Source organism: Haemaphysalis longicornis, unplaced genomic scaffold, assembly GCF_048455015.1.
Source record: "Haemaphysalis longicornis isolate Haplotype H1 unplaced genomic scaffold, Haemaphysalis longicornis Haplotype H1 scaffold_1, whole genome shotgun sequence".
NCBI classification, from domain to species: domain Eukaryota; kingdom Metazoa; phylum Arthropoda; class Arachnida; order Ixodida; family Ixodidae; genus Haemaphysalis; species Haemaphysalis longicornis.
The window spans coordinates 372474539-372498972 of record NW_027526203.1 but is presented as its reverse complement, the minus strand read 5'-3'; the positions used below and the strand labels follow the sequence as shown (position 1 = coordinate 372498972).

Here is a 24434-nt window from a genome sequence, read left to right as displayed (position 1 = left end):
GTTTCTTGCACACAGAACATTTAGAACGAGGTTGGTAGAGTAACCACACCCGACTTGCCGCTACTCCCTTGTTTTGCACAGCTGGGGAGACACTGCCGAGTTTGTGATGTGTAGAAAAAAGAACCTTAAAGGAGCCATGAAGACAAACTACAAGTTGGGTTTATCAGAAAGACTGCTTAGTCCCGATAACAACGATATCAATATCATCGCAATCTTCGAAAAAATAACGGAGATATTAAAGAAAACGTGTGAAGCAGTCGCGACCCCCTAGCCAATTTCCCGCAACTTTTCTATGACGTCACGGAACCTTGTTTGTGCGATTGGCGGCCGCCTAACTCACCTGTCGCGACGACACATGACTAAACGTCTGTAATGGGGCCTATAGTTCCATTTGACCGCATCACTTGAATGCTAACGTGCAGTTAAGGCACTGAAGATTATGTTTTATTGTTGGCCCGTATGACGTCATGCCTGCTCATAACACGTCACTGTGGCGCAAAATTTGAAAGTTTTTAAATAATTCTTGCTTTTTTTTGTTAAAAAGACATCATCTGTGGCTTTAATTAAGCTGAGTGAGATACTGAATCCTAGTTCTTTCAAATTAAATGAAGTTGTATTTTCTCTTCATGGCTCTTTTAACGCCGTACCTTCCAGCCACACTGTTCACCGCACACGAAAGCCTGTGGACGTATAGCACCGTAACCAGCCATTTTCTGTGTGCTCCTCCGCCAGGTTCTTCAAATTTGTGCTTTAAACATCTGATTACGGCAACGCAAACACCTCGGATAATTTATAAACGGCTACCTCGAGTCTTGTTGGTTTTGTCCCAAAGGTGGCTTGATACAACGAAAACACGCTTACGTCAAGAATGAAATGAGGCTGTTTGGAATGATGAGCCTTTAAACATTTTTGGGATGGGCTCATGTGTGGTTCAATGAAGGCTTTTATGATCGTGAATAGTAGGCAAATAGCCCACAGTCTTTTGTGCCTTTTTCGACCCACAAAATAAGTATCAGGTTCATGGAGCCACTCTGCTCTGAAAACACCCAGCAGCCTTCGCTACTTGGGCCGATTGTGAGGAAAAGGGTGTCGGAATTTTGAGTTTAACAGGCGAACGGTCTCCCAACGGCGGGCGAACGACATCACTTATCCTCCGCTTCAGCGTGTAGCCGTGTTGTGGTATTTAAAAAATCTAGTTTACGTATTATGTCGCACCTTTTATACAGTGCTCTATCTATGGGCCCCACAAGCAAGCTGCAGGATGAGTCCATACCTATGATGAAGTCGTACTCGGGATCCGGTGGCATTCGGAGGTCCTGGCAGGTTCGCAGGTGGTGCCATAGTGCCGCCGTCCCTATGCAAATCAGGTTGAGCGCCACGAGTTCTGCAGAATACCGGAAGCCATTTAGAATGCCTGCAGGCTGCGCCACATGTTAAGCAAACAGTTTTATGCTCTACAACAGCAAGTTACCTCTTCGACACTCGAGATTACTATCCTCGCGTAAAACGTTTTTCTCCCCTGTTTTTCGGCAAACAGTGCTTCAGTATTTATTATTGCGTAATCAATATTATATGCATGTGGGCTAAAATTCGCGCCGTCGATCCGTGGACACAGAGCGAGAGGTGAACAGAGGATAATGGAACACGAGCGGAGAGGGCGCTGTCAGCGGGGACAGCACTGCGCTCGCATCTCTGCCGACCTCCTAGTTAGTGGTTACGTCGAGTGGAAGTGATAGCAGACGCGCCCGTCACAAAGCGTATCGACGTGCTGTGCCACCGCTTGTGTGGGTTGTAAAATGGCGCGTGCAGTGACTGCATAGTCGAGTATAGTTGGAAGTAGAAGAGAGAATACGAATGTTGGCAACGAAATACCGATGCCGTTGGAAAACAAAAGGCGCGACAGGCAGGCAATGCCGCTGCTGAAGGAAGCAAACGTGACCACTAAGATGGTTAGAACGCAAAGCGCGGTTGTTCCGGTGAACGAGGGGAGTGGGCAAAATGCTGTATAGCAGGGTTCTGAAGCCGTAGCAGGCCTTGCGCACGGGGCTGAGCCTCATGTTCCCGATGGAGAAGGAGCAGGTGCTAACGCATCCATAAAGATCTTCCATGTCACTGCGAAGCTGTTTATGGCTAAGGTTCCGTGGAACTTTTCGTGTCCGTCAACAAGTGTACGCAAGCAAAACAGCTGCCTAATGTGACCCAAAAGCGCGAGGTTTTCAATAGCGCGAGGGGTTCTTTTGTGTGGATTTGTTTGTTTGTTTGTTTGTTTGTTTGTTTGTTTGTTTGTTTGTTTGTTTGTTTGTTTGTTTGTTTGTTTGTTTGTTTGTTTGTTTGTTTGTTTGTTTGTTTGTTTGTTTGTTTGTTTGTTTGTTTGTTTGTTTGTTTGTTTGTTTGTTTGTTTGTTTGTTTGTTTGTTTGTTTGTTTGTTTGTTTGTTTGTTTGTTTGTTTGTTTGCGTACTTGGTTGCTTTCATTTGGCTTCGCACTTGCTTTGATTCGACAGTTCCTGTTCGACAGGACCCAGCCCACGAATTTCTAGTTACAGGGGTAGAAGCAATCCAGAACCACTCGACTCGTTTTATACTGTCTAACTATCATCGCACTGCTAGTGTGTCTTATATGAAATCAACATTGCTTCTGCCTAACCTGTCGTTGCGCTGCAAGATCCTTCGATTATCTTTGTTTCACAAAATTTGTTTCCACGGGCATCTTCACGATTTTCTTTTATCAGCCCCATCTTACATATCACGCCGTGTCGATCATCGCTACAAAGTTGGGCCGTTCCCCTGCAAAACAAACGCATTTTATCCTTCATTTTTACCCCGCACGGGGAATGAAATCGCCTTCCCGAACCGCTAGTGTCAATACATGATAACAAGTTATTCAAAGCTGCCCTACTTGCGCATTTTTCTGATTTTTCATAGGTCTGGATATCATGTTTAAAACGGTGAATATTTTCTTGATTGTTTTGGACATGGTCTTATGCCCGCATCTTATGCTGTGCTACTTGTGTATTGTACAATCTTCCCCCACTCCCCTCTGTAATGTTCTCAGTGACCTTGAGGGTATTTGAAAATAAGTAAATAAATAAATAAGCTTTGCACACACCAGATGCCACTGCACCCAACCCACTATCTTTCAGACGAATGCACGTCTGCATATAAACTCGTTTTCGAATTTTTATCGATATTATTTTTTGCAGACGATGTCACATCCCGAATAATTGCTATGCAATTTTCAGTAATCGTCATTATACTCTGCCATTACTACCATCACTTTTTAATTAGTAGCCTTAAACACTCACGAATCTCTTTTAATCGCATCACACCCGCAGGACTATTTTCAACACATGACCTTCCGTTAAGTTAGACCTACCTACGTCGAAATTTCGCTGCTTGGCCTTTGCAGCCCTCGCACCACAACACACAATGCACACACACGAATGCAGTTCAGGGTTGAAGTGTTTTTTCAGTGGTAGTTTGTTCGGTGCGCGTATCTGAATTCGTAAGCAGTCGTGAAGTCATTGTTCTTAGGTTTGTATGATTGTTGCCACTCATACATGTGTGATGCTTCCACCGTGCTTATGGTTTTATGTGAGAAAACGTACCATTTGCTGCCTATTGCTTGCACTGTATGTGATCTCTTCTTTGAGCCTGTGCTTTTTGCTGGGGTTATTACGTACCGTAATCCATGTATAAAGCTTCCTTCTTTTCCGGGAAATTGTTCAACGAATAATTTCAGTGGAGCTATTTTGCATGATTACAATGGCCGTCTTTTTTTTTCTTTTTTTAAACGGTACCCTTACTTTTAATGGAAATATTGACTTCTGTTTGTATGCTTCAGTCATCCCTTTCTCTCGTCCGCTAACAAAAATGTCTCACTATCGTACCTACTAACTAGCCCGCATTGATGCTCTGTCATAACAGTCATCTTGCAGATAAACAAAAAATAGTCCCATGCTTAATTTTTGTGCCCACCAAGAGGGTATCCGCTGTCCAGAACGGACTTTTGTACTAGCCACGTTATCACACTGCGGAAGTTAACGTTGTATGGGCAGAAGGCCAACTAGCGTACGCGTTCTCGTTTTTTTTATTGTAGCTTGAAACCATCCTTTAAACCATATCGCGGGCCTTGGAGGTGGAATAATCCCACGTTGCAAATTCAATTTATCTGGTGTGGTAAGCAATGAAGTAACCAAGAAGTACAAGCTAAAAATGCAATAAAAGAAGAAGAGCATTTATAATGATCGAGATGATTGCGGAGTAAAAAGCAATGAAACATCATATACAAAACATACAGAAAGCCCAGTGAAAGACACTGCCAATGTTAAGAGCAAAAAGACACCCCGTACCAGTCTACATACCGCCCCAACGTCCATGCTGTTTTCACAGTGAAGCTGTTCAGCAAATCATTAGAGTTTGGTGTCCGCAGTTAAAAATACCAAGAAAATGCCGAGAGCACGTGAGTACGGGCCTCGCTGCGATCGCCCAGCCGTTAAAAAAACAAGAAAATACCCAGCGCTCGTGTGTGCGTGTCTCGCGGCGGCCACCCAGCGTCCCCGGCGCACGTTTGTCAAGCCAAGCATACCCACTTAGGGAGATTGGCCAAGATTGGCCAAAAAATAACCGTAATCGTGGCAACACTTGCTCGGAAAGACAAAGCACGTCATAGCGTATACCCCTCCAAGGTGATGCCGGATCATTATCACTTCCAAAAAAATGAAGGAAGCCCACACCTGTAGCAACAATGATTGAGTAAAGGTCGTTGCGGTAGCAAAGAGGCAGCAAATCGGCTGCGATTGTGGACTTAAACCGTCGTGATGGTCGTGAAGGTTGCGTACAGCTTCGCTACATTCAAGTGTTACGCGTTATGTGAGCACCCTTCATTGTTTGTGTTATTCATCGATGCTGGAAAAACACTACACAAGGAGAAATAGATACTCAATGTGTAGGAACAAAACGCAGTGCATCGACGCTGCAAAGGTTTCAAACTTGCGGAAACAGCGCACTGCGAAACGAAAGAGAGGCGGAAGAACGAAACGCTTGTTTCCCCAAGTTTGACACCACGTGCAAAGCGGCCAGACTTTCCACTTGGTTTCTGAAATGCCGACATGAACGAAAAACGGTGGAAGACGCTTAGCTGCTGAGCGGGAAACTCACCTTTCTTGCCTATGCGCATATTTCCATCGGCTAACTCCTTGCAGCCGACTCGGTTGTCCGGGCTCCCTCCCACCGATCCGTATCGAATTTCTCTGGGGTATTCAAAGGGAAGATTGTGTCCGTGCGGACGATTCTCCGCCCTCCGGGGTATACCTGGTTGGAGCCCTGCCTTCACGCGTGAGCGGGGTCAGCGGCAGCACTACGATACAAAGCCGCAGCAGCCGCTGAGTAAGGACGAGACAGCCAAATAGAATTAGGGGCCCTTGGTGGGCTTCCCTTAACCCGACGTCGGCGCGCCTCCACGCATGCGTCCGGCCGTCCTCGACTCGTACGAGGTCAACGTAACTACAACTCGACATCAAGGCTGCCCTGTTGTTTTCCTCCGGCTACAAGGCCGCACAGCTCAGACGCCTCTCACCCACAACGGCCGTCGGGCCTGTACTCCCAGCGTGCGTCGCAACGCAAATACTTTCGGCCACGTATTAACCGTGTAACGTCCCGTTGCGCAGTACACTTCCGCGGCCAATATATAAAAAATAAGGATTTAAAAAGGGCAGATCTGTCATTCCTGGCACGCTTGTTCGTTTTATGGCGAGCTGGGCTGTCTTCATTTTGATTGTAAAAATGGGTCACTTGGAATACGTTCACGAAGTTTAAAGCAGGGAAGGATCTGCAGGGTAATCGCGCAGAAGGTGGACACCGGTGATGTGAGTGCGTATACACATACAAACATTCACGGAGATGAACATACGCCCCCTAACGCAAATCACTAAACTTTTCTACACCCTTTTAGCTTACAAAAGGTGCAGTACAGGTGTGATAAGGATGGTGGCAGGTCATAAGACCCGTTTTCTTAGGTTCCAACACCCTAATTCGTAGCTTTACACCCATTTTGTGTAGCAAAAAGAGTTTTGACCGACTGCAACACCCTCGGTTTACTGTAGAGGGTCCAAAGAGGGTGGAATGATGTTATTTGATTAAAGCGATGATTATTAAGGCATATACATAGTTTTAAACGCTAGCCACTCAATGATTGTGGAAGAAGTTCTAGTGCGCACCGTAGTTTCTCCTTCCAAAGAAGTACGGCCCCGTCATATTTGGATAAAATTACCGTTGTGGCATTAACAGTTGTCAAGCAATAATTATACGGCACCGATGGCGTAACCATAAATATTTTTTGGGGGTGTTATACGCCGCCAGGAAAAGAAAAACAAGGAGAGCCCCGCCCAAACAGTATCTTAGTCATAATTCTCGTTTGTTAAATCCGTAGGGTGGGTTTTTTCGTTCGCTGTAATACCTACCTTAAAATACCAGTGCACCCAGGACACCCCATACTTCCTGTATCCCCCAGGACTCCCCAGGACTGGCATCGTAAACAACGCTATTATGTTTCGTTTAAAGTCTGAAAGAAGCACAAGGGGAGCGCTGCAGATCTTACAAAATTTCGGAGGGTGTTCTGACACCAGCCCCCTCCCCCCCACCCGGCTACTACCCTGTACAGCACTCCAATCAGTGGTAGTCCCTGAAAATTATATTATTGCTACCACTTATGCAACTCCAAAATTGTGATGTGAGTAAACCAGAATGATAACACGATTTTTGCATATTGCATATATGGTTTGCTCCTATCAATAGGAATGAATTTCATTTGAAAGGTATAGAAAAACGGTGCCCTGAATGCACACACTACACCCTTTGCATCCTTTAATCCTCTCCAAAAGCCGGAAAAGTGTTGCAAGGTAGTTACACCCTGTTTTGTTGTCGCTGTTCCAACATCCTTTTGCCCATTCTCTGTGTGCACCCTAATGCTCTAAAAAGGTGTTGTATAGGTGTGATTAGGGTGGTGAGAGGTGGTTGCACTATTTTTCTCCCTTCCCCAGCACCCTCACTGTAGTTATAAGTGTAATTACAACATGTGTGGTGACAAAACTGGTGGCCGACTGAACACCCTCGTTTTTATTTGGGTGTTGAAAGGGTATGAAATGGTTGTTGATTTGTGAATAACTTAGACCCAGAAATATTGTTTTAAACACAGTAAGGTACAAACATTCCCCCGCTCGTAGAACATGTTGAAGTCCACCCCGTAGCTCCCTATTTCGAAGCAGTACGGCTCCCTACATATCTGGATAAAATTATCGTTATGCTATTAACAGTTGCTACGCGATAAATACACAACGCATCAATCAGTGTTAGTCGACTAAACATTCTTTCCTTGATAGTAGTGATGAAACTCAAAATTGTCGTACAACCAGTTGAATGATAAGACTTAATTGCAGGGTCTACCACATGTATGCTTGTGCAAATAAAATAGAATTTTAAAGGTATTGCAAAGGGAGTACCCAGAATGCACACACTAAACATTTTGCATTCCAGTGCTCTGTAAAAGCTGGTAACAGTTGTGTAACGTAGTCACATCTGTTTTTTTTGTTGTACCAAGACCGTGTTGCTCATAGAAAAGGGTGTTGAAATAATGAACCCTCTTCTTGGAGGATGTTGAAAGGGTGTGGACAAGGTGTTTGGCAGGTAATAAAATTCGATGTCCTACTCCGCATCACGCTTAAAAGTTTTTTTTGCAAATCTGCGTGCTGACTTGTATATGGTGACATTAAAATGCTTAATTCTAAAATTAGGGCTAAAATTTCTGATTTTTGAACAAGCCCACCGACCCTGGCAAACGACTTTCTTCTGCCAGCCATAAAAGCAAGTAGAGCAGCTAGGAGTATTTGTAAAGTAACGTAAGTATATACTCCCTCTCCCCGTGCATCCCGTTGTTTTCTTCTTCAATTCATTTGTGGTCCAAATGTGACTGCTTGGACGAAGTGCAGCGCCTTCTGGTCATCCACTGGGACATCGACAGGTCGGGTCTCCGGATGAACCCTGAGCGTGCTCGGGGCTCCCCACTTGGATACAGTATTGTTCCAGGCCCTTGCGCGCTGCTGCCGTGCCACGGTAGGCTTCAAAACAAGAGGAGCCGAACGCTTTAGGCGCCTGAGGGCAGTGACCAAGATGGGATTTTGGGCACCACGCGTTCGTCAAGCCGAGATGCGTTCTATGGGTCATTCGGTGGTGTGAGTTTTCAATTATTGCAAACGTGCCATGTTATTCACCTCACCTGAATCTGTCTTTATGTTCCAAAATGTATTCAAATGTATGGCCATGTGTCCTTTCTCTGTATACTGAATATTTATTATTCTGATAAACCTGTTTTTGTTAAAAAAAACTGTTGAGCGTATTGAATGTGCACTCCTTCGATCTCGATTGCAATGCGTAGCTGCGCTGCCCACACCCTTATTTTAGGTTGTCAAGCAGCATCACACCCTTAATGTAGGCTGTTTACAAGCCCACGCTTTTAGGAGCGAAGCCCGTTAGGGGCTGGAGCTGTTGGCGTCTCTTGTCGTCGTCGTCGTAATCGTCGTTCTTCTCATGTAGTCACGGTACTAAAAAAATTGGCCGCGTATCTGCTCCTTCCGTTGCAAATGTCGACAAAGGACGATAGTCTTTGTCGACATTTGCCAAGTAAATGCCTCCCTTCGCTTTCCCGCTCACTTCTCATGTTGTTCCTCTTGGGTCGCGCTCCTATCAAGGGAAACACGCTAAAGGTTGGTTCAAGCCTATTTAAATTTACCGCGTTCCACTGCTCCAGGCCGGGTGCCTCTATGCCAGCGCTGCCGTACGGCGGAGACGCGCGTGAATTGAGGCGCCCCTCTTTAATGTCTATAGCACCGCGTTTCCCTAGTCCACGTGCGTTGCAAGCAGAACGTGGAACCTATCTAGTGGAACCTTTCGTAACTGTTGCCACTTGATTTCTTAAAATGCCGCCAGAAGCTATATGGCGCCGGCGACAGAAGGCGACGGCGGAGTGAATTTTTTTTCTTCAGTTGATGAAATATTTAATCTCGCACAAATCAAACATGTATAATTTTTTATAATGGAACGCTGCAAATATCACTTCTGTATTATTTGTTGTCTTATATTTGCGTAATGTCTTGTTGTTCTTTAACAATATTGACAACTATGAACATTACACCGGACTTAGACGGGCACATTTAGCTGTGACTATATAAGACTATGGCGCAGGCCTTGTTTTACTTTGGCAGGGTGGCTGAATCGAGTCACAGACAGACAGACAGGCAGACAGACAGGCAGACAGACAGACAGACGGACGGACAGACAGACAGACAGACAGACAGACAGACAGACATACAGACAGACCAAAATTTCTGGGTTTAAGTAGCCGAAGAAAGACTATCGTCTTTAATAACTGGGAACTCGTTTACACCTCGTGCTGGAACGTAACGCGTGCTACAAAAAAGACACCGGGACACTCGTTGACGCCTCGCACTGGAGCGCTTCGTAACGCCTACTAAGAAAACACGGGGACACTCGTTGACTCCTCGCGCTAGAGAGCTTCGTGCTTCAAAAACAGGAGACTTATACAGCAACGGTTTCATCTCCGTTGGCAAAAACGCCAAGGCACTAAGAATATACCTACCGTAAAATCCCGAGAGATAGCCCACCTAAGATCGAGAGCAAATCGAGTGAAAATATGACGTGGGCTAACTTTCGGTGTGCAGTAAAAAAAAGTTGAGAAATGTATCGCAGCCAAAGAACGAACACGCGTTTATTAGCACTGTATTCATTCGTCATCAAAACCGTCGAACAAACAGTTGCTCTCAGTGTCAAACAAAAGGTCCACCACCTCCTCACGCACGGAATTCGACGTGGTTGGCAGGGCAGCAGAAGGAGGGATCGCCGAAACGAGCCGCTCATGAAGCTCTCCGTCGTATGATCCATCGAGGGCTGTTGATATACCGCACCTTTTCAGGTTCCTGTGACCTGTGACCTGTTATCGCACCCTACCCACGCTAGCTAACCTCGTTTCCGCGGGTGTCATCCCCGGCTGGGATGATGCTATTGTCAGGGGTGGGTTATCTTTAGGTGTTTTTGAAAAAAAAAATGGAAAATCGTGCCAAAAACAGTGGTGGGTTATCTTTCGGGGGTGGGGCATCTCTCGGGATTTTACGGTATACACTGCATGCTTCGCCCCTCCCCGTGTTTTACGTTACCGAAGATGGCCCGGGATTTTTTCGTTCATTCTTACACCTTTTTTCGTCAGAACACCTTTTAAAGGTGTGTGCCATTGGACAAGATTTTTAGACCCTTTCGGCCTATAAGGGTGTAAAAAAGTTTAGCGTGTACAGCCACAGGACGTCTGTCGTGATCATCATTGGTTTGCAGAGTTTTAACAACGCTTCGCTCGAAGTTAAAGTAACTGCACTACGTAAAGGATCATTTTTCAATCAAAAGGACACAGTAACTTTTTGCAAAAAAAGTGAAGGTGAAGGGTGGTTGGAAAAACATTTGAAAAGTAGTCGAATTTCAGCCCTACAATTTCGTGAGTAAGAGCGTTTTACGGCTTTTACTCTGCATTTAACTTTTGTGAAAGCAATCTTTCAGCCAAGTATACCGGTTGCATTGCAATTTTTTATGGTAAGAATAAAAACTCACGCACTGCGGTTGAGCGAACTCTTTCTGAAAGCAAAAATGCGTGAAAACTGGACAATGCGGGATGTTTCATTTTCAGCATTCAACATAGGATTTCGTGAGAGCTCTGAGTAGATATGAGTTCCTAGTCCGAATGAATTCTCAGCACATCTGAGTCCGTATGAGTCCTGAGCCCAATGGGAGGTCTGAGTCGTTGTGAGTTCTGTACGAGGATAAATATTGTGCCGGCTGTTAAGTTTGAGTGAGCAAGATGAGCTGCTCAGCGATGACTCCGAGTTTGCGTGAGAGATGATTTCAAAATAAATTTGTGAGTGAGTTTAAGTAAGCAGCGTCAACTTTGCCTGGTATGTCCAGGATATAGACACCGACAAACGCAAAATTTTTAGAGGCAGGGCAGACCTCGAACGCGTGTTTGGTCGTTCCCCCTTAAAAAAGACGCTGGACAAGACAGAAGCTTGTGTTTCGTCTTCTCTTTAGCTTTGTCCCTGTCTTAATGTTCGCTAGTACGATGAATTCCTTACTAAGACAGACGAAAGAATACTTTTTATTAGAAATAGAAACCACAGAGCAGCGGCAGACCACGCTGCTTTGCTCCAACCAGGACGTCCAGGTCCGGCTCTTCCGGATGGCTGTAGATGCCACTGATGTTTAAGGACTCCTGGCCGCCGTCTAAAGGTGGGCGAAGAAAAGAGAAGAGTACCCAACCATTCCTCTTCAGATCCTGCCCCGAGCAAAATAAAGTTGTTCTATCCTCACTACTGCAATCTAACCGAAGTACGTTGTTGATTTCTACAGAAACATCAACGATGCTATGCCAGATCCAGATTATAATAGCAGTATTTTAACAAATGCAAGACAACTCGTTGCAGATGTTGGTTAGCGAGAACCCGAGAGCTTTGAGTAAGGTGATTAGCGCCTCCCAAAGGCACCAAAGGCATACTATGAACTGCGCAAAGAGAGGGTTTTCGTCCGGAATTCACTGCACAAGTAAAGAACTCTCGAGTTTGACGCTCTACTTTAAGGAGTCTTCATTTCAGGTAAAGAGAAAATACTTTAATCGCGAAGAGCCCCCTCCTGAACTCTAGATCATGCCGTTTATTCAGCAACCCTCCCTATGCCTCCTCCAGCTCTCCAGCACACTGCCGGAGGAATGGTCCCCAAGTCCCTGCTGCCTACGTAGCACCCAACGTAGCTATTGCCCCACTGACTGCTCCACATGTATAAACACCTGCTGCGTCCTCCCCATTTTTAACGTCGCCCAGCCACTTGTCCGCTCGTTTTGACTCACCAGAATAGTGCCGGTGCCTTCTAATTTTAGGCGCGCTAACCAATTCCTACGTCCAACGGCAGGGGCTGTTACATGCAGTGCGCGAATACGTGGCGCGCGCATGACAATCGATTTATAGTTTCACCCTTGGCTTTAGCGGACAAGTGGCACGCTATAGTCGCAGTGTAATTCCGTATGTTGTAATCTTCGCTCCAGTCAATAAGATGAGGCAAGCTCGGTGCCTAATGCCTCCGGGACCACCTCCGACATTATTTTCGCCCTACCATCCGATGTTTGCAAGTCGCCGATCGCCACTCTCCGTCACCCTCAGTGCTTCGCAAGCCTCTTCTGCTGAAGCGGGAAATGAATTCCCGCAATTCCGGAGGCACAAACTGCGTAACCAGTAGAATATTCAATTTCTCGTGTGTTTCGGCGAAATGTCGTCCACTTGGTTGACGAAGGTGTTCCTCCTTTCACGCTTACCGGTTCCGGTGGGGCCGTTTCTGCCCCGAACTTTATTCCAAAGTTCCAAACTTTGGTGTTTGCTGAAGGAATTGCAGTTGATTCTTAAGCATATCCTTATGAGTGTGAAAGTGTTTCTTTTGGACGAGTCTTCTGCTGATGTCGCCAAGGACCGCTGCAGCAACTTGTCGCGGATCGCTACCAATGTTCCTGCGACACATCTTCCATGAAGCCGAAAGCCGCGAGACTGCAGGCAAGATTTCGGATGACCGAACTTTGCTTTGGGTCTTATTTTTTCTGATGTACGCGCTATGGAACGTGTTGCAGCCAATAGGAATGAATTGCACAACTTCTTTTTGGCGCTCTTTGCCCTAGTTGGCCTTGCGCCATAAACTATCCAACCTTTATCATTGAGCGCGCGTCGAGTGTTTCTTTTTGTTTCATTTTTTGATGCACTCGCTGCTATAGAGCATGTTGCAGCAAATAAGGATTGCGCGCGTGCCGTAAGTTCGGAGTTTTGTGGATGCTTTTTGCAGACGCAAGCCGGTGCGCGCTTTCGCCAACTTAGCCAAGTAGAGCTTTCGCGTTAAAAGTTATGGCGCTGCTTTCGGGACTTCATCTTCTAACTGAACAGGCAAAACGTGTGTCCCATTTAGCTGCATGTACTGCCCGAGTAAGCATCCAAGATACTTTTTATGCCATTTTATTGGTCAGCTTCTCTTCGTTCTCACAAGAAGGCATTCTTAGGCGGGGCGTCTCGTCATATCATAAAGCCGTGATCGACTGTGCGCGGGCTTAAGTTGAACTTTTCGTGCAGGCAGATGCGCCGCTGTCTCTCTCCTGGTTGACTGTATTTGATTTATTGTGGCCTTTAACGTGTCAAAGCTACACCAGTTCTAAAAGGCGCGCTTTGCAGTGGGGATCACCGGATTAACCCCATGGAGATCTTTAACGTGCGCCGAAATCTCTACACACGTGAGTTTTCGCTTTCGCCTCCATAAAGCGTCCACTTCGGTCGGGATCGAAGTTCTCTTTGTGGTGAGGGTAAGCTTGTCGGTGATGGAGATGTCGATATCCATCCGCGAAGTTCAGTGCTGGTGGCCCTTTCTTCCACACCTATGCCAAAGAAATCAGCCTTATTGCCACTAACTTCTTCGTTTGCTGAAAGGAGTGACCATTCCCATTCGCCGTTCTTACTCTGCAATATGGGCACTCCACAATGTTTTTTTTTTTTAACCAAACCCAACGTCCGGTCAGCTTGTTTCATTGTGAATAAATTGGTCAAATCGAATCTACTAATTCCTTCCTCAGCTTAGACGGTCCTGACGGCCCGCCATCCCTGCGCTGAACAACTATAGCCGCACCTCAACCCGCCGGCGTTGCACTATCCACCGATGTCTTCAGGAATTCCTTTGACACCAATTTAAACGCCACACAACGCATGCAGATTATGACGTTTATATACACGTATTTCTCCTCATTTGACTGCCAGAAAGCTCCTTTGGGTAGAACAGCAGTCGCCCACCACATGTGCGCAAGCAGCCTTGCGGCAGTGACCTTAACAAGTGGCGGCACTGAAACGCTGCATTATTAATTAGCCTGTCGATAACGTGCTACATCGTGGCGTAAAGGCGTAACCACATGGAACGATTTTAAATGCGAATGCATTTCTTAGTCGGGGGTTGTCATGCTCCGTCGGCGTGCGCCTGCATTCCTCCAGCGCGAGCGCACGTAAGCGCGCGCCTCGTAGTTCTGCCTTCGTCGTCGTCGTCGTCGTCTCGGCGCGGCGGACCCGCAGCGCTCGCATCGCGGAGCTCGGGCGGAGTAGCGGAGAGTGAGTGGAGAGGAGGAGCGCGCTCGGGCGTGTGAGGGCGCTCGCATCGCGGAGCTCGGCGGGCTCTCTCTCCTCTCCGCGTACCCTCTCTCCGCTCGCTGTGCTCGGAATCTATATAATGCATTGGAGCGCACGCCTGGCGCCTTGATAGCGATGGAAGTCGGTGAAGTCGAATCCCTCGCGGCAACGATACCGCAAGCACGAAGTGTAACACAATGCAACCTGAGCATTACACCTCCCGCTGGCGGTGACGTCACTGCAGTTGCTTCAACGTCATCATCGGTTGGAGGACTCACACTCTCGTCTCTCTTCATTAAGTACGCCATTAATAATAATTACTCGCACCGCACTCATCGGTGCAACCCAATGCATTCGCATTTCCGCACGATCCCCTTCGGGGAGGGGGGGGGATTTTTTTGCTAGCGACGCGACAAGCGATAGCGACGAGCGACAAAATCTGGTTTTCGCCGCGACCCTCCGTCGCTAATCTTAGTCGCAACGCGCGATTATAACGTGGTGAAAGAAGATCACTTGTCGCCAGCGTAACAACATGAAGCGTTTTTTGCGAGCAGTGCGACCGGCGACAGCGACAAGCGGCAAGATCGGGCTGTCGCAGCGATCGTCTGTCGCTAACTTTTGGCGTATCACTCGGTTTTGGCCTGAAAAAAAATCGCGTCGCCCGGAAGGGGTAGAGAAGCGCAAAGGCTGTCGGGGTACGTCGTCTGCTCCCACGACTTCCGGTTCTAGAGCTGCACTGGCATCCCGTCCGCCGGTGGCTTTCACGCGCGTGTGTGCGTGTTGCGTATTTGTCGCAAAGTTGTTATCTTTCAGAGACGCCCCTGGTAGCATCCATCGTATCTATCGTTGAAGGCGCGTTGTTTGAGCGTTTTCTTTCGGTGGCAACAGACAAACAACGCGCACACACGCTCGTGAAAGCCGCTGCCGGGCAGATGGCCAGGAGCGCTCGGAAAGTAGCATACGACTTTCCCGTGAGCCTTTGCGCTTCCACCGCTTGCTACTGGCCCGCTACCGGGGCGCATTTTAAATGCAGAGTATTTCTTTAACTCACGATGTCACCCGGCGTTCGCGTGCCTCGGCGTCCGCAACAGCCGTTCCAGGTGCGCCCTCTCCCCCACTCCTCCTCTCCCGCATCCCGCTACCCTCCTCGCTCTCAACACCCCTCTCCCTACACTATATAAAAAAATAATACTTACCGGCGCCTGGTTTCGATCCCACGACCCTGCGGGCGGAACGCAAGTTACATGGTGGTCTACCCACTGCGCCACAAAGGACACAGAATGGAAGGCTACGAACGCGCCTTATATCCTTGACTCATTCAAACTACGTCAAGAAGCTGCTGATACAACGCATTCACTACCACCAACTCCCCAAACACTAAACGTTAAAGCAATACACCCACCCCCTATGCGACGCATTTACTCGAGTCCCCCTCGCGGGGAGATGGGCCCTTTTTGTTGTCTACTGCGGCGAGCATATGATTATGAAGAGCTGCACGATGGCCAACTCACGGCCAACTTTCAATGATAAGTTAATTGAAGAAGTGGAAAAGAGCCCGATATTATGGAACCTGGCCCTTCCCGCCTACAAGAATCAACAAAAGAAAGACGTTGAATGGTGCCGCATCGCGCTGTTGCTCCGAACAACAGGTAAGGGACTCGAACAGCCGATATCTTCCATTAAAAATGAATTGCACGGCATGCACTGTAGTTTTAATCACGGCTGCCGCCACAGTGCATTGAAGTTAGCTTACTCCTTTCGTCATGTTCAACCTGCGCCCTTTTGGCGGCGCTATGTTTTCGTGCTTCGAGTTGCGTACGCGTGCGCTGCACATCCCGCAAGGCTTGTTTTATTTATTTTAACTACAAGTGATAGGCATAATAGAATAAATGTGATTGGTCATACATAGCTTTACTCAATGTCCTAGTTACCGAGTACGAAATTATGAATTATGTACGGGCTCGCCAAACACAATCTCATACTACGATAGTATACTTTGCTCCCACGCTGATCATTTTTGCATTTTATTTTCGCAGTGCCCAAACTCAAAAGACGGTGGAAGAACCTGAAAGACGCGTTCTGGAGAATTTTCAAAATCAAAAACCCTGTCTTGAAGAGCGGCACGGCAGCTGAAGATGTGAAATTCCCCGACAGTGATGAGAAAGACACAAAGTGGAAGTACTATGACCGGCTAATGTTTCTAAAGGATACCGTCACCAGCCGGAAGTAAGTTTAGGAAATACGTTACCTCCGAAAAAAGCTGCTGCACACCTAGGGGGTATGTTGATTGCCCTCAATAAGGTTCACACATTAGAGGCTCATTCAAAATGGTGCTTATATAATGTGCGTAGTTAAAAAAAAGTTCCATTCACCTCAGAAAACGACTATTGAGGCGTACGAGAGCGATTTTTTCCTTCTGGTAGGGGCCCCCAGGTTTAGGTACCCTCATCCAAGAACAAAGACCTTGTACCAGATACCTGTACCAGCTCAGGCCGATGCCAAGCGTCTTTTGTGGATGTGTCCAGATACAAAGACAGCTAGGGACAATGGGCTAAGACAGGCTGGTCCCCAGTTGTGTAAACGGGATGGCCACAACCACTGGATGAAGGACAAATGTTACAGGTCATGAACTTTCCGCACTGAACTGCATGCCTTTACACTTGATCGCTCTTCTTGCTTTCTCTCAGCTCTCATTTTGATACACCTCTTTCCCTCCCTTGCATACTGCATTCCCTTTCCATTTGTTGAATCTACTCTCACATGCCGAATGGAAGAAATGGAAGAACAAAAGATCGAGTTTTTGTTTCAGGACATCAGGAAATTTGGAGCCGCTGCCCGATGAAGACAGCGTTGGAGAGCAGAGTGAGGAGCCCACGGAGGCGCACCAGATTTTTGCTGCCATGTACCACGAAGATGACGCGCAAGAAACAGCGACTGTGTGGGTGGAGCGTGAAGACGTGCCAGCACAATGCGACGTGGAGGCGGTGGCAACTGGCCCCACTCTGCCAGTGCTCCCTGCTCCTCCCAAGAAACGGAAAAGGCAGCAGCAGTTTGACGCGGAAATTGCGGAGCTAACGCGGGTAATCTTAACGAAGCCTGACGAGGCGGAATACTGTGGCTTGCTAATACCAGCAAAAATTAGGCAGTGTCCGGAGAACCTGCGCGACAAAATGCAAATGGAGCTGTTGAGATGTGCCAACGAGTTCTTAGAGGAGGTAGCCGGCGCCAGCAGAGTGTAGTACTGTGAATTTTTAGATGACGTACCTGGAACATATGGGCTTAATTACAGCAGGCGCACCACGTTGATGGGAAGAAACTTTTTATTGTTGACAATAAATACTCATATTCTGCCTTGTTCATACATTCAGTTATCAGACACAATAAAAATAAGCAGGGGTGAACAGCTGCGCCATTGAGCGCCAAATGTGTTTACTTGCACCATCCTGCGCCAAGCTCGTTTATCAGCGTCGTTCTGCGGCGGCGTACCTGAATTGAGCCGCTAGATACGACCGCCATGATGCGCCATGCCTGAAAACGTGGCTGAAAAATCGTGTTTTCGGTCTCAAGGCGGTTATAGTTTCAGTTTCATCAAGTCTATGAGTAGCTATGAAAGTTGGCTTTGGCTTAGCGATAAAGCAGCAGGCTCTAGGTGCCTTCTCCCACCTTCGCTTTGCATTTCTGCTTCACATTTGCACAATTTGGTCTGCCGGAGTCAATCTGTTTGACAACCACATACTTGCAGATGTCGGGAGCACGGACAAAAAGCCAATAAAGCGGCGTGACGGGGTCCGTGCCCCTTAATATACAGGTCATGGAAAAAGTATACATTCAAATTGTAGTGCAGACTGGACATGCATAAAATTCGCATTTATACAGTAAAATGAGCTAGCAATACCCCTAGCAAAATTGCAAATCACTGCTGAACCGCAGCGCAAATGACGTAACAAAGGACGAAAGCAAGAGAACACACGAATAAGAATAAGAACACAGAAATCACTGGTTATGCGAGTTTAGTAACGTAGGCACAGTGCAACACCACAGCTGCTAGCCATAATTTGTCACCATAATCAATGAAAAATGAACAAAAGTAAAATATTTTTAGCTGGTTGCTAGCAGATAGAATAATATGCACAAGAAACGTAGTTTATCACAGGTGAATTTAGGCGCCCATTTTTGGGCGATACTGGCTTTGCTTCCCGCAACGTTTTGTAGAGGCATGTATTGAACAAACAGGTTCTTGGACGCATTGCCCTCGCTTGTTTATTCGGTTCGCTTTTGCTGTGGGGTAATTACTCATTTTCGCCAGTGAACTTTGCCGTTAGCTTTGCTTATTGGGGGATGGTCGAACATTAATTATGTCTTTGAACACACTCAAGTTACGTAGTCTACGCAGTAAATTCATTGACTCTCGCAACCCCGGTGACAGGCAAAGACAAAACTATGTTCAGCATCGCACGGACTGAAACCACTGTTCGATAGAAAAAATGCTAGCAAACACCTTGTTTTACGGAATGTCACCATGCGTTCAGTGTTTACGGGGCACTGCTTTTTACGGGACCCGAAGCAAGGCCTGTTATCTGATGTTCTTCGAATTGACATTTGAACAGTGATAATGAGGCCCGCTCGCTGGGGCCTAAGCTATTTAACTCCGCATGATGTAAACCTCCAGATGTAGTACCAGTACTGTGTTACCGGGTCGGGGTAGGTTCTAGTGCATGGTACAACACCTGAATACTAGATAGATAAAACGTAACTTGAATGGGGCTGGCCCAGCTGCCAACAGGGAGGTTATGCAGGCACTATAATGCTGTGAAATGGTGTTACATTTGCTCAAAATTGCATTTCTCGAAGCTCCAAACCTGCTTTAAACCTTCCTTCCTTCCTTTTCGCAAGCCTTTTCGCAAAAGTGCCTTTTTTCGCAAGCGCGGGGCAGCCAGGAAGGTCTGCCCCGAGCTTGCGAAAAAAGACACTTTTGCCTGCTCCCAATGCAGCTAAGTAGACGCGTAAAAAAACCTGAAAAAACCTTCTGCACTTGCAGGGTCATTGCGGTGAGGCAACTTAATTGCTGTCTTGGTCTAAACACGGCCCACTAAAGTAACTCTCACTGCACCACATGCACAGCAGGCAGGTTCCACTGCCAGGGCACCTGGCCTTCGTTTGAAAAAAAACTTTGACAAACTCCGCCCGAACCCTGACCGCGCTTTGGGCACTCTTTAACGCTTTTGCACCTTGCAGCTCAAACATCGCTGCCCCTCCACCCCTCTCTGCTCTCCACGCTCCTCCCCGAACGTTCCCGAACGTGTCTTCAACATCTGCATAGCCGGGCGGGCAGTTGTGGGCAGCGGCCCCTTTCGAGATGCACAAAAAATTGTGCAGAACCCACGTGGCCTTCACCACGTTTTCGGCGTTCTCGAGCTCCAAGTTGATTCGCCGGTCGTAGATGGACCACCTGGAGGCAAGGATGCCGAATGCGTTTTCAACGCACCTCCTGCGAACGGAAAAAAAGCATGCCTGCACACTTGTTATTAAGGAAAAAAATTAAGCCACCAGTATTTGCTTTTTTGTGTGTGTGGCATCAGAACGCATAAAATGACACCTGAGAGAATAAAAATCGCAGCATCACACTACGTCTGTGGCATGTTTGAGGAAGATAAACTTCTGTACAGTGCAACCCGCCCCTTGCACGGCTGAGCCGGTAGTTGTAAATGACTTCTTCAAGCCATGTTCGGGTGCCCGGCAGCGGCCTCATGAAGTCGGGTCTCAGCTGGAATGCCTCGTCCCCAATGTAAACATGGGGGACCAGGGTGCTCGTTCCCGGGAGCTGCTGTGCTCTGGGCAAGTTCAGCTTGCCCTTGTGCAACCGCTGCCCGATGGGGGAGTCCTTGAAGGTTCCCCCGTCGCTGAGGCGTCCAGGTGCACCAACGTCGACGAGCGTGAACAGGTAGCGGCTGTCCACAACGGCCATGAGAACAATCGAGAAGGTTCCCGGCAATGAAGAACCGGCACTTCACAAGTGGCACTACACCCCACAAATAGTGTCACCAGGCGGGTAGATGAGACTATGTTAAAGAAACTACGTTGGTGCCATAAATGAGATTTTAGCGCGAGAGTGGTACAGGTGCCCCACCTCGCAACATGGTGTCTGTCGTGCGCATCTCTCAGTCAAAGTTACAGAGGGAAAGAATGCCTCAAAAGCTAGATATCGCATTGCTAGGCAACATCTTAAAGCGTTCCAAGTGCGTCGTCGGCTACCGTGCGTCCGTCTGCCGCTGACATTCCACCCCACACTGCGACTACTTCGGAACTAAACAAACGTGGTGTATCAGGGATCATGCTATGCACAGCGGCTGGATGCACAGAGGATGACAGTACGGAGAGAATGTTAGCATCAGACTTCTGGCTCACGTGACCTCATCCCTTCGTGTTTGTGCAATATGCTGCACTTATTGTCTCAAAAGAGTTTGACAGAATGCAAGGGCGAAGACTCCACCCGATGTCCATCCTCAACACCGGGCCTGTTGAATCGAACTGCGGAAATGACACCAGGCTCGACGTTCATCCGTTGAACCTGAAGTTGCCCCGCTCAAGTGTTACTTTCCCATTCAGCTTAGTTAAACAACTTTCATTTTTGTCTACACTGGCACTGACTGGCATCATGCAAGCTGCCGTCACTAGCTGTGTTATGTACACCGTACTCGCGGGCCCCAAGATCTGCAAAGGAAAAACTCCACATTGTCATACACCAAGCCTATAATGCAGCCCTGGAGCTTCGCAAAAGTGCTACAAAAGTGCTGCATTGCGAAGCTCCAGTGAATTGCATTGGAGCTTCGCAAAGTGCTGCAAAACACCGACAGCTTCATGTCGATAATACATGTGCGGGACTACAAGAATCCTATCCCACCTCCAATTCCCACACTCACACCAGCAGGCAGAGCCACGTTCAGCTACACGCCGCTACCATTACGCGAGGAGGAGCAGCACCTATGCCACTCACCGACACTCCACCACAGTCCCTCCTCCCGTCCCCAAGAAACACGCACCATATGTAGAGGAATGCAACTGGAGAAGCCCCGATACGAGCCCGCAAATCTAATAGCATGTCTTCCAGGGCTCCGCCTTCAATCGCTACACGGACGCTTCTTCATACCCGCAAAACATCCCGAGTCATTCCACTCTGTGAATTTGAATGGCCCGAAAAGTTGTGATGGCACAGAATTTCGAACAAATGTGCGAACCCGGCGTATTGATAGATTCTGCTTTTTCTGCAAACATCCGCTCCTGAAGCTCGTTCTACAATTGATGTGTATATTTTGCTTTGCCAAAGTCTTTCCCCTATGGTTTACCTTATAGTTGTGGTACAGGCTTCCAGACTTCCTGGGCACTTTATCTGGACGTGCTTGCCATCCACTGCCCCGAGGCAGTTTGGAAACTGCTACCGCTGCCAGTAGCCACTGGCAACGGCCCTCCACTCTGTCTCTGACGGGGGCGCCTGCAACAAAAGATAAGGTGTGCTGTGCTAAATACTACATGCAAAGCGAGGTGAAAATGTGGGTTTCGCTTGAGTGCACGTTGAAAGGAGAACGAAAGGAGAACCTTTGCTCTGTGAATTATTTTTTTTTCCGCATGTACCCATATTAATATTTGCAGTTTTCCGTCTTTTTTTCCGGAAGTTTGCTAATCAGCATAACATTATATATACATATAAACACCGGATTCGTTTGAAAGTGTAGTCTATTCCTGCTGAGTGATGGCCAGATGCAAGACCCGTGATGACAAGGCACATTCTGAAGACCACAATCATCAGGGCCACCATAAAAGAGCAGGTGGGGTGGCAGGGTTGTTTGATTAAAATAAGGTAAGGTACTTCAGTATGTTAACTTGTGGGACGCATTCACCCTTATCGGTGAGAAGCTTGCTGTCCGTCAGGTTAAGTGCATTTAACTGGACTAGGCGCGACATCGCAGAGTTCAGCATTCATACCTTCATGTATATGGGAGACAGCTCCTCCCACAGCACCAGGCAGGTCAGGTGGATGGCCTGCCTCGCGGTTTCTTTCCCGACACGGAATGCCATGGCGACGTCCGGGATACGCATTCCCGAGGAAAGGTACCTACAACGAGTATACAGGAAGTGCACTTCTAGATAACTCTGGTATTTATAATAAAATACTTGTTTGCAAAACAATCTGCCGTTCCAAGGCCATGGGCTCACCGCAGGGTCAGAGCGAGGCGCTCTCCGGACGACAGCGGTTCCCTGCAGAGCCGCTCCATCGTCAGCCTCTCGCCGACTAGACCGTGAAGGGAGTCGAAAGTTTCTGGTGACATCCGGTAATAGCTGTACAACAGCCCCAGGTCGCCATCCTTCATGACTTGCATCTGTAACGACGTTTGAAAAACCAATGAACATGTGTAACGGAACTTCGAAAAAAATTACACCATCTCCCCGAAGGGAACTATGTGGTGATGCAAAGCATCTCGGTGTTCCCAACCCCCCCGTCGCGCGCGCGGCCGCTTTCGCAGCGCGGTCGCGTTGACGAGCGGCATCCGGATCCGCTTGGCGACGCTGGCGTTTCGAAGCGGCTTCTCGTTGGCGAACCGCATCCGGATCCGCTTGGCGACGTTGGCGTGCCGAAGTGGCTTCGCTTTCTCGCAGTGTGGGATCCGCTGCTCGACGCTGGTGTTTCGAAGCGGCCTCAGTTTCGCCAGTTCGCTGACAGAATTGTTGGCGTCCATTCAGTTCATCTGACAAGCAGCAACTGAGGGAGCGGCGCGCGGAGAGGAGGAGAGGAGGAGCAGCGCGCGCGCTATCGCACAGCTGGTGGGGAGAGGGGGAGAGGTGCGGGCGGACGCCGACGGACGGACATAGCCCCGAGCAAGAGATGCTTTGCATCTAAAACGAGTGGTGAAGTTGCCGCCGTGAAGTATTCACTCTCCAAGGCGCGATGACGCCAAATTGGTCGCATCCAGCAACTGCGATTGCTTTCGGAAAGTTGCCGGACAATTAGCAGGGCCTTCAGCCTGGCAGCACGATTTCTGCGCTCCATAGCCAGCAAAATGAAATCCACACACCTCTGTTAACGACACAAAGCGACAAAACCGACGACAAGACCCTTTTGGCGCCTTTTTGCTCGCGCACACTCGTTCTGCGCAAGCGCGATGTACGGAACTGCGGACCTGTTCTAGTGTAAAATGAACTGATAATTACTATTCAAAAAACGTCACCTACTACGTTTTCATTAAATTATAGCTAGGGGATGTAGTAGTAAATTGTATTTATATATCTTTTTCACATTCGTAACCATCCTGTAAACAAAAAGCATTCTCGCCCCGCTCCCTTGGTTGCTAACGGCTGGGCGACAACCTGTCGCTTGTCGCTGCATGTGGTTGCATCGGCGGTCAAAACGTCAAGCGGCAGCGACAACTTGTCGCTATCGCTTGCCGCGTCGCTAGCAAAAATCGCTCCAAGTGGTTACGCCTTAATTCGTCTATAGCTGAGTCTCTGGTCATCCCCAATAGTACAGGTAAAACAAAGGCGGACTACTAGGTCCTGCGTCAACTATCATCGCCCCATAGGAGCAAGGACGTCTATTTCCTATCTCAAACCGGCGTCGCCAACCATGGTCCACGATAGGGAACATGGTGCCGAATTCTTCTCGCCCCTTTACTCGCACTCCGACTGCTTGGAGGCGCCCGTTTTTTGTTCCCAGCCGAAACAGCAATGACTCGGGAGGTCCATGCATGGATCGCTCCGATACTTCTCCTGCAGATGTGAAGAGACACCGACAATTTTCTCTTTGTTTAGGATCGCGGTACACTAGCACTGTCTCGCACAAAGCCTTGTTCCTACTGGGTACTCTGCTGTGATGAATGTGATGACCGACAGCGGGTCATATTGGGTGCTTTGTGGACGAAGGGGTCATAGCGGGTCATTATTAGCCCACTTAGCCCCTCGCAAATAAAGATATTTGTGCGCGTATGAGCCTCGTAGCAAAATAGAATCAGCTCAAAATATCATTTTTACCCCTGATAGTTTATGAGAATTTAATGTCATGCCAGTTTGGTCTATGCAATGCGCCTACCACGCCTGAAAGAATCAATAAGAACATTTGGACAAAACGGTGTCTCAGCCAGTTCCAATGAACTGTATATACGTGCTATTGCGACCGCGGTACCAATAGATGACGTTATACC

At 47.8% G+C, this 24434-nt stretch overlaps 1 protein-coding gene across 1 annotated transcript in view; it reads right to left on the bottom strand.

Moving 5' to 3' along the window:
• Positions 1-5473, bottom strand: part of LOC144171507 (alcohol dehydrogenase [acceptor]-like) — a 61982-nt gene extending 56509 nt beyond the window's left edge. The window contains exons 1-2 of the mRNA XM_077700979.1: positions 5159-5473; positions 1274-1384 (exon numbers count right to left, since the gene is read on the bottom strand). Of these exons, the coding sequence (XP_077557105.1) occupies positions 1274-1384; positions 5159-5177 (130 nt within the window). The 5' untranslated portion in view covers positions 5178-5473. The remainder of the gene's footprint in view (positions 1-1273; positions 1385-5158) is intronic.
• Positions 5474-24434: the final 18961 nt, after the last annotated feature.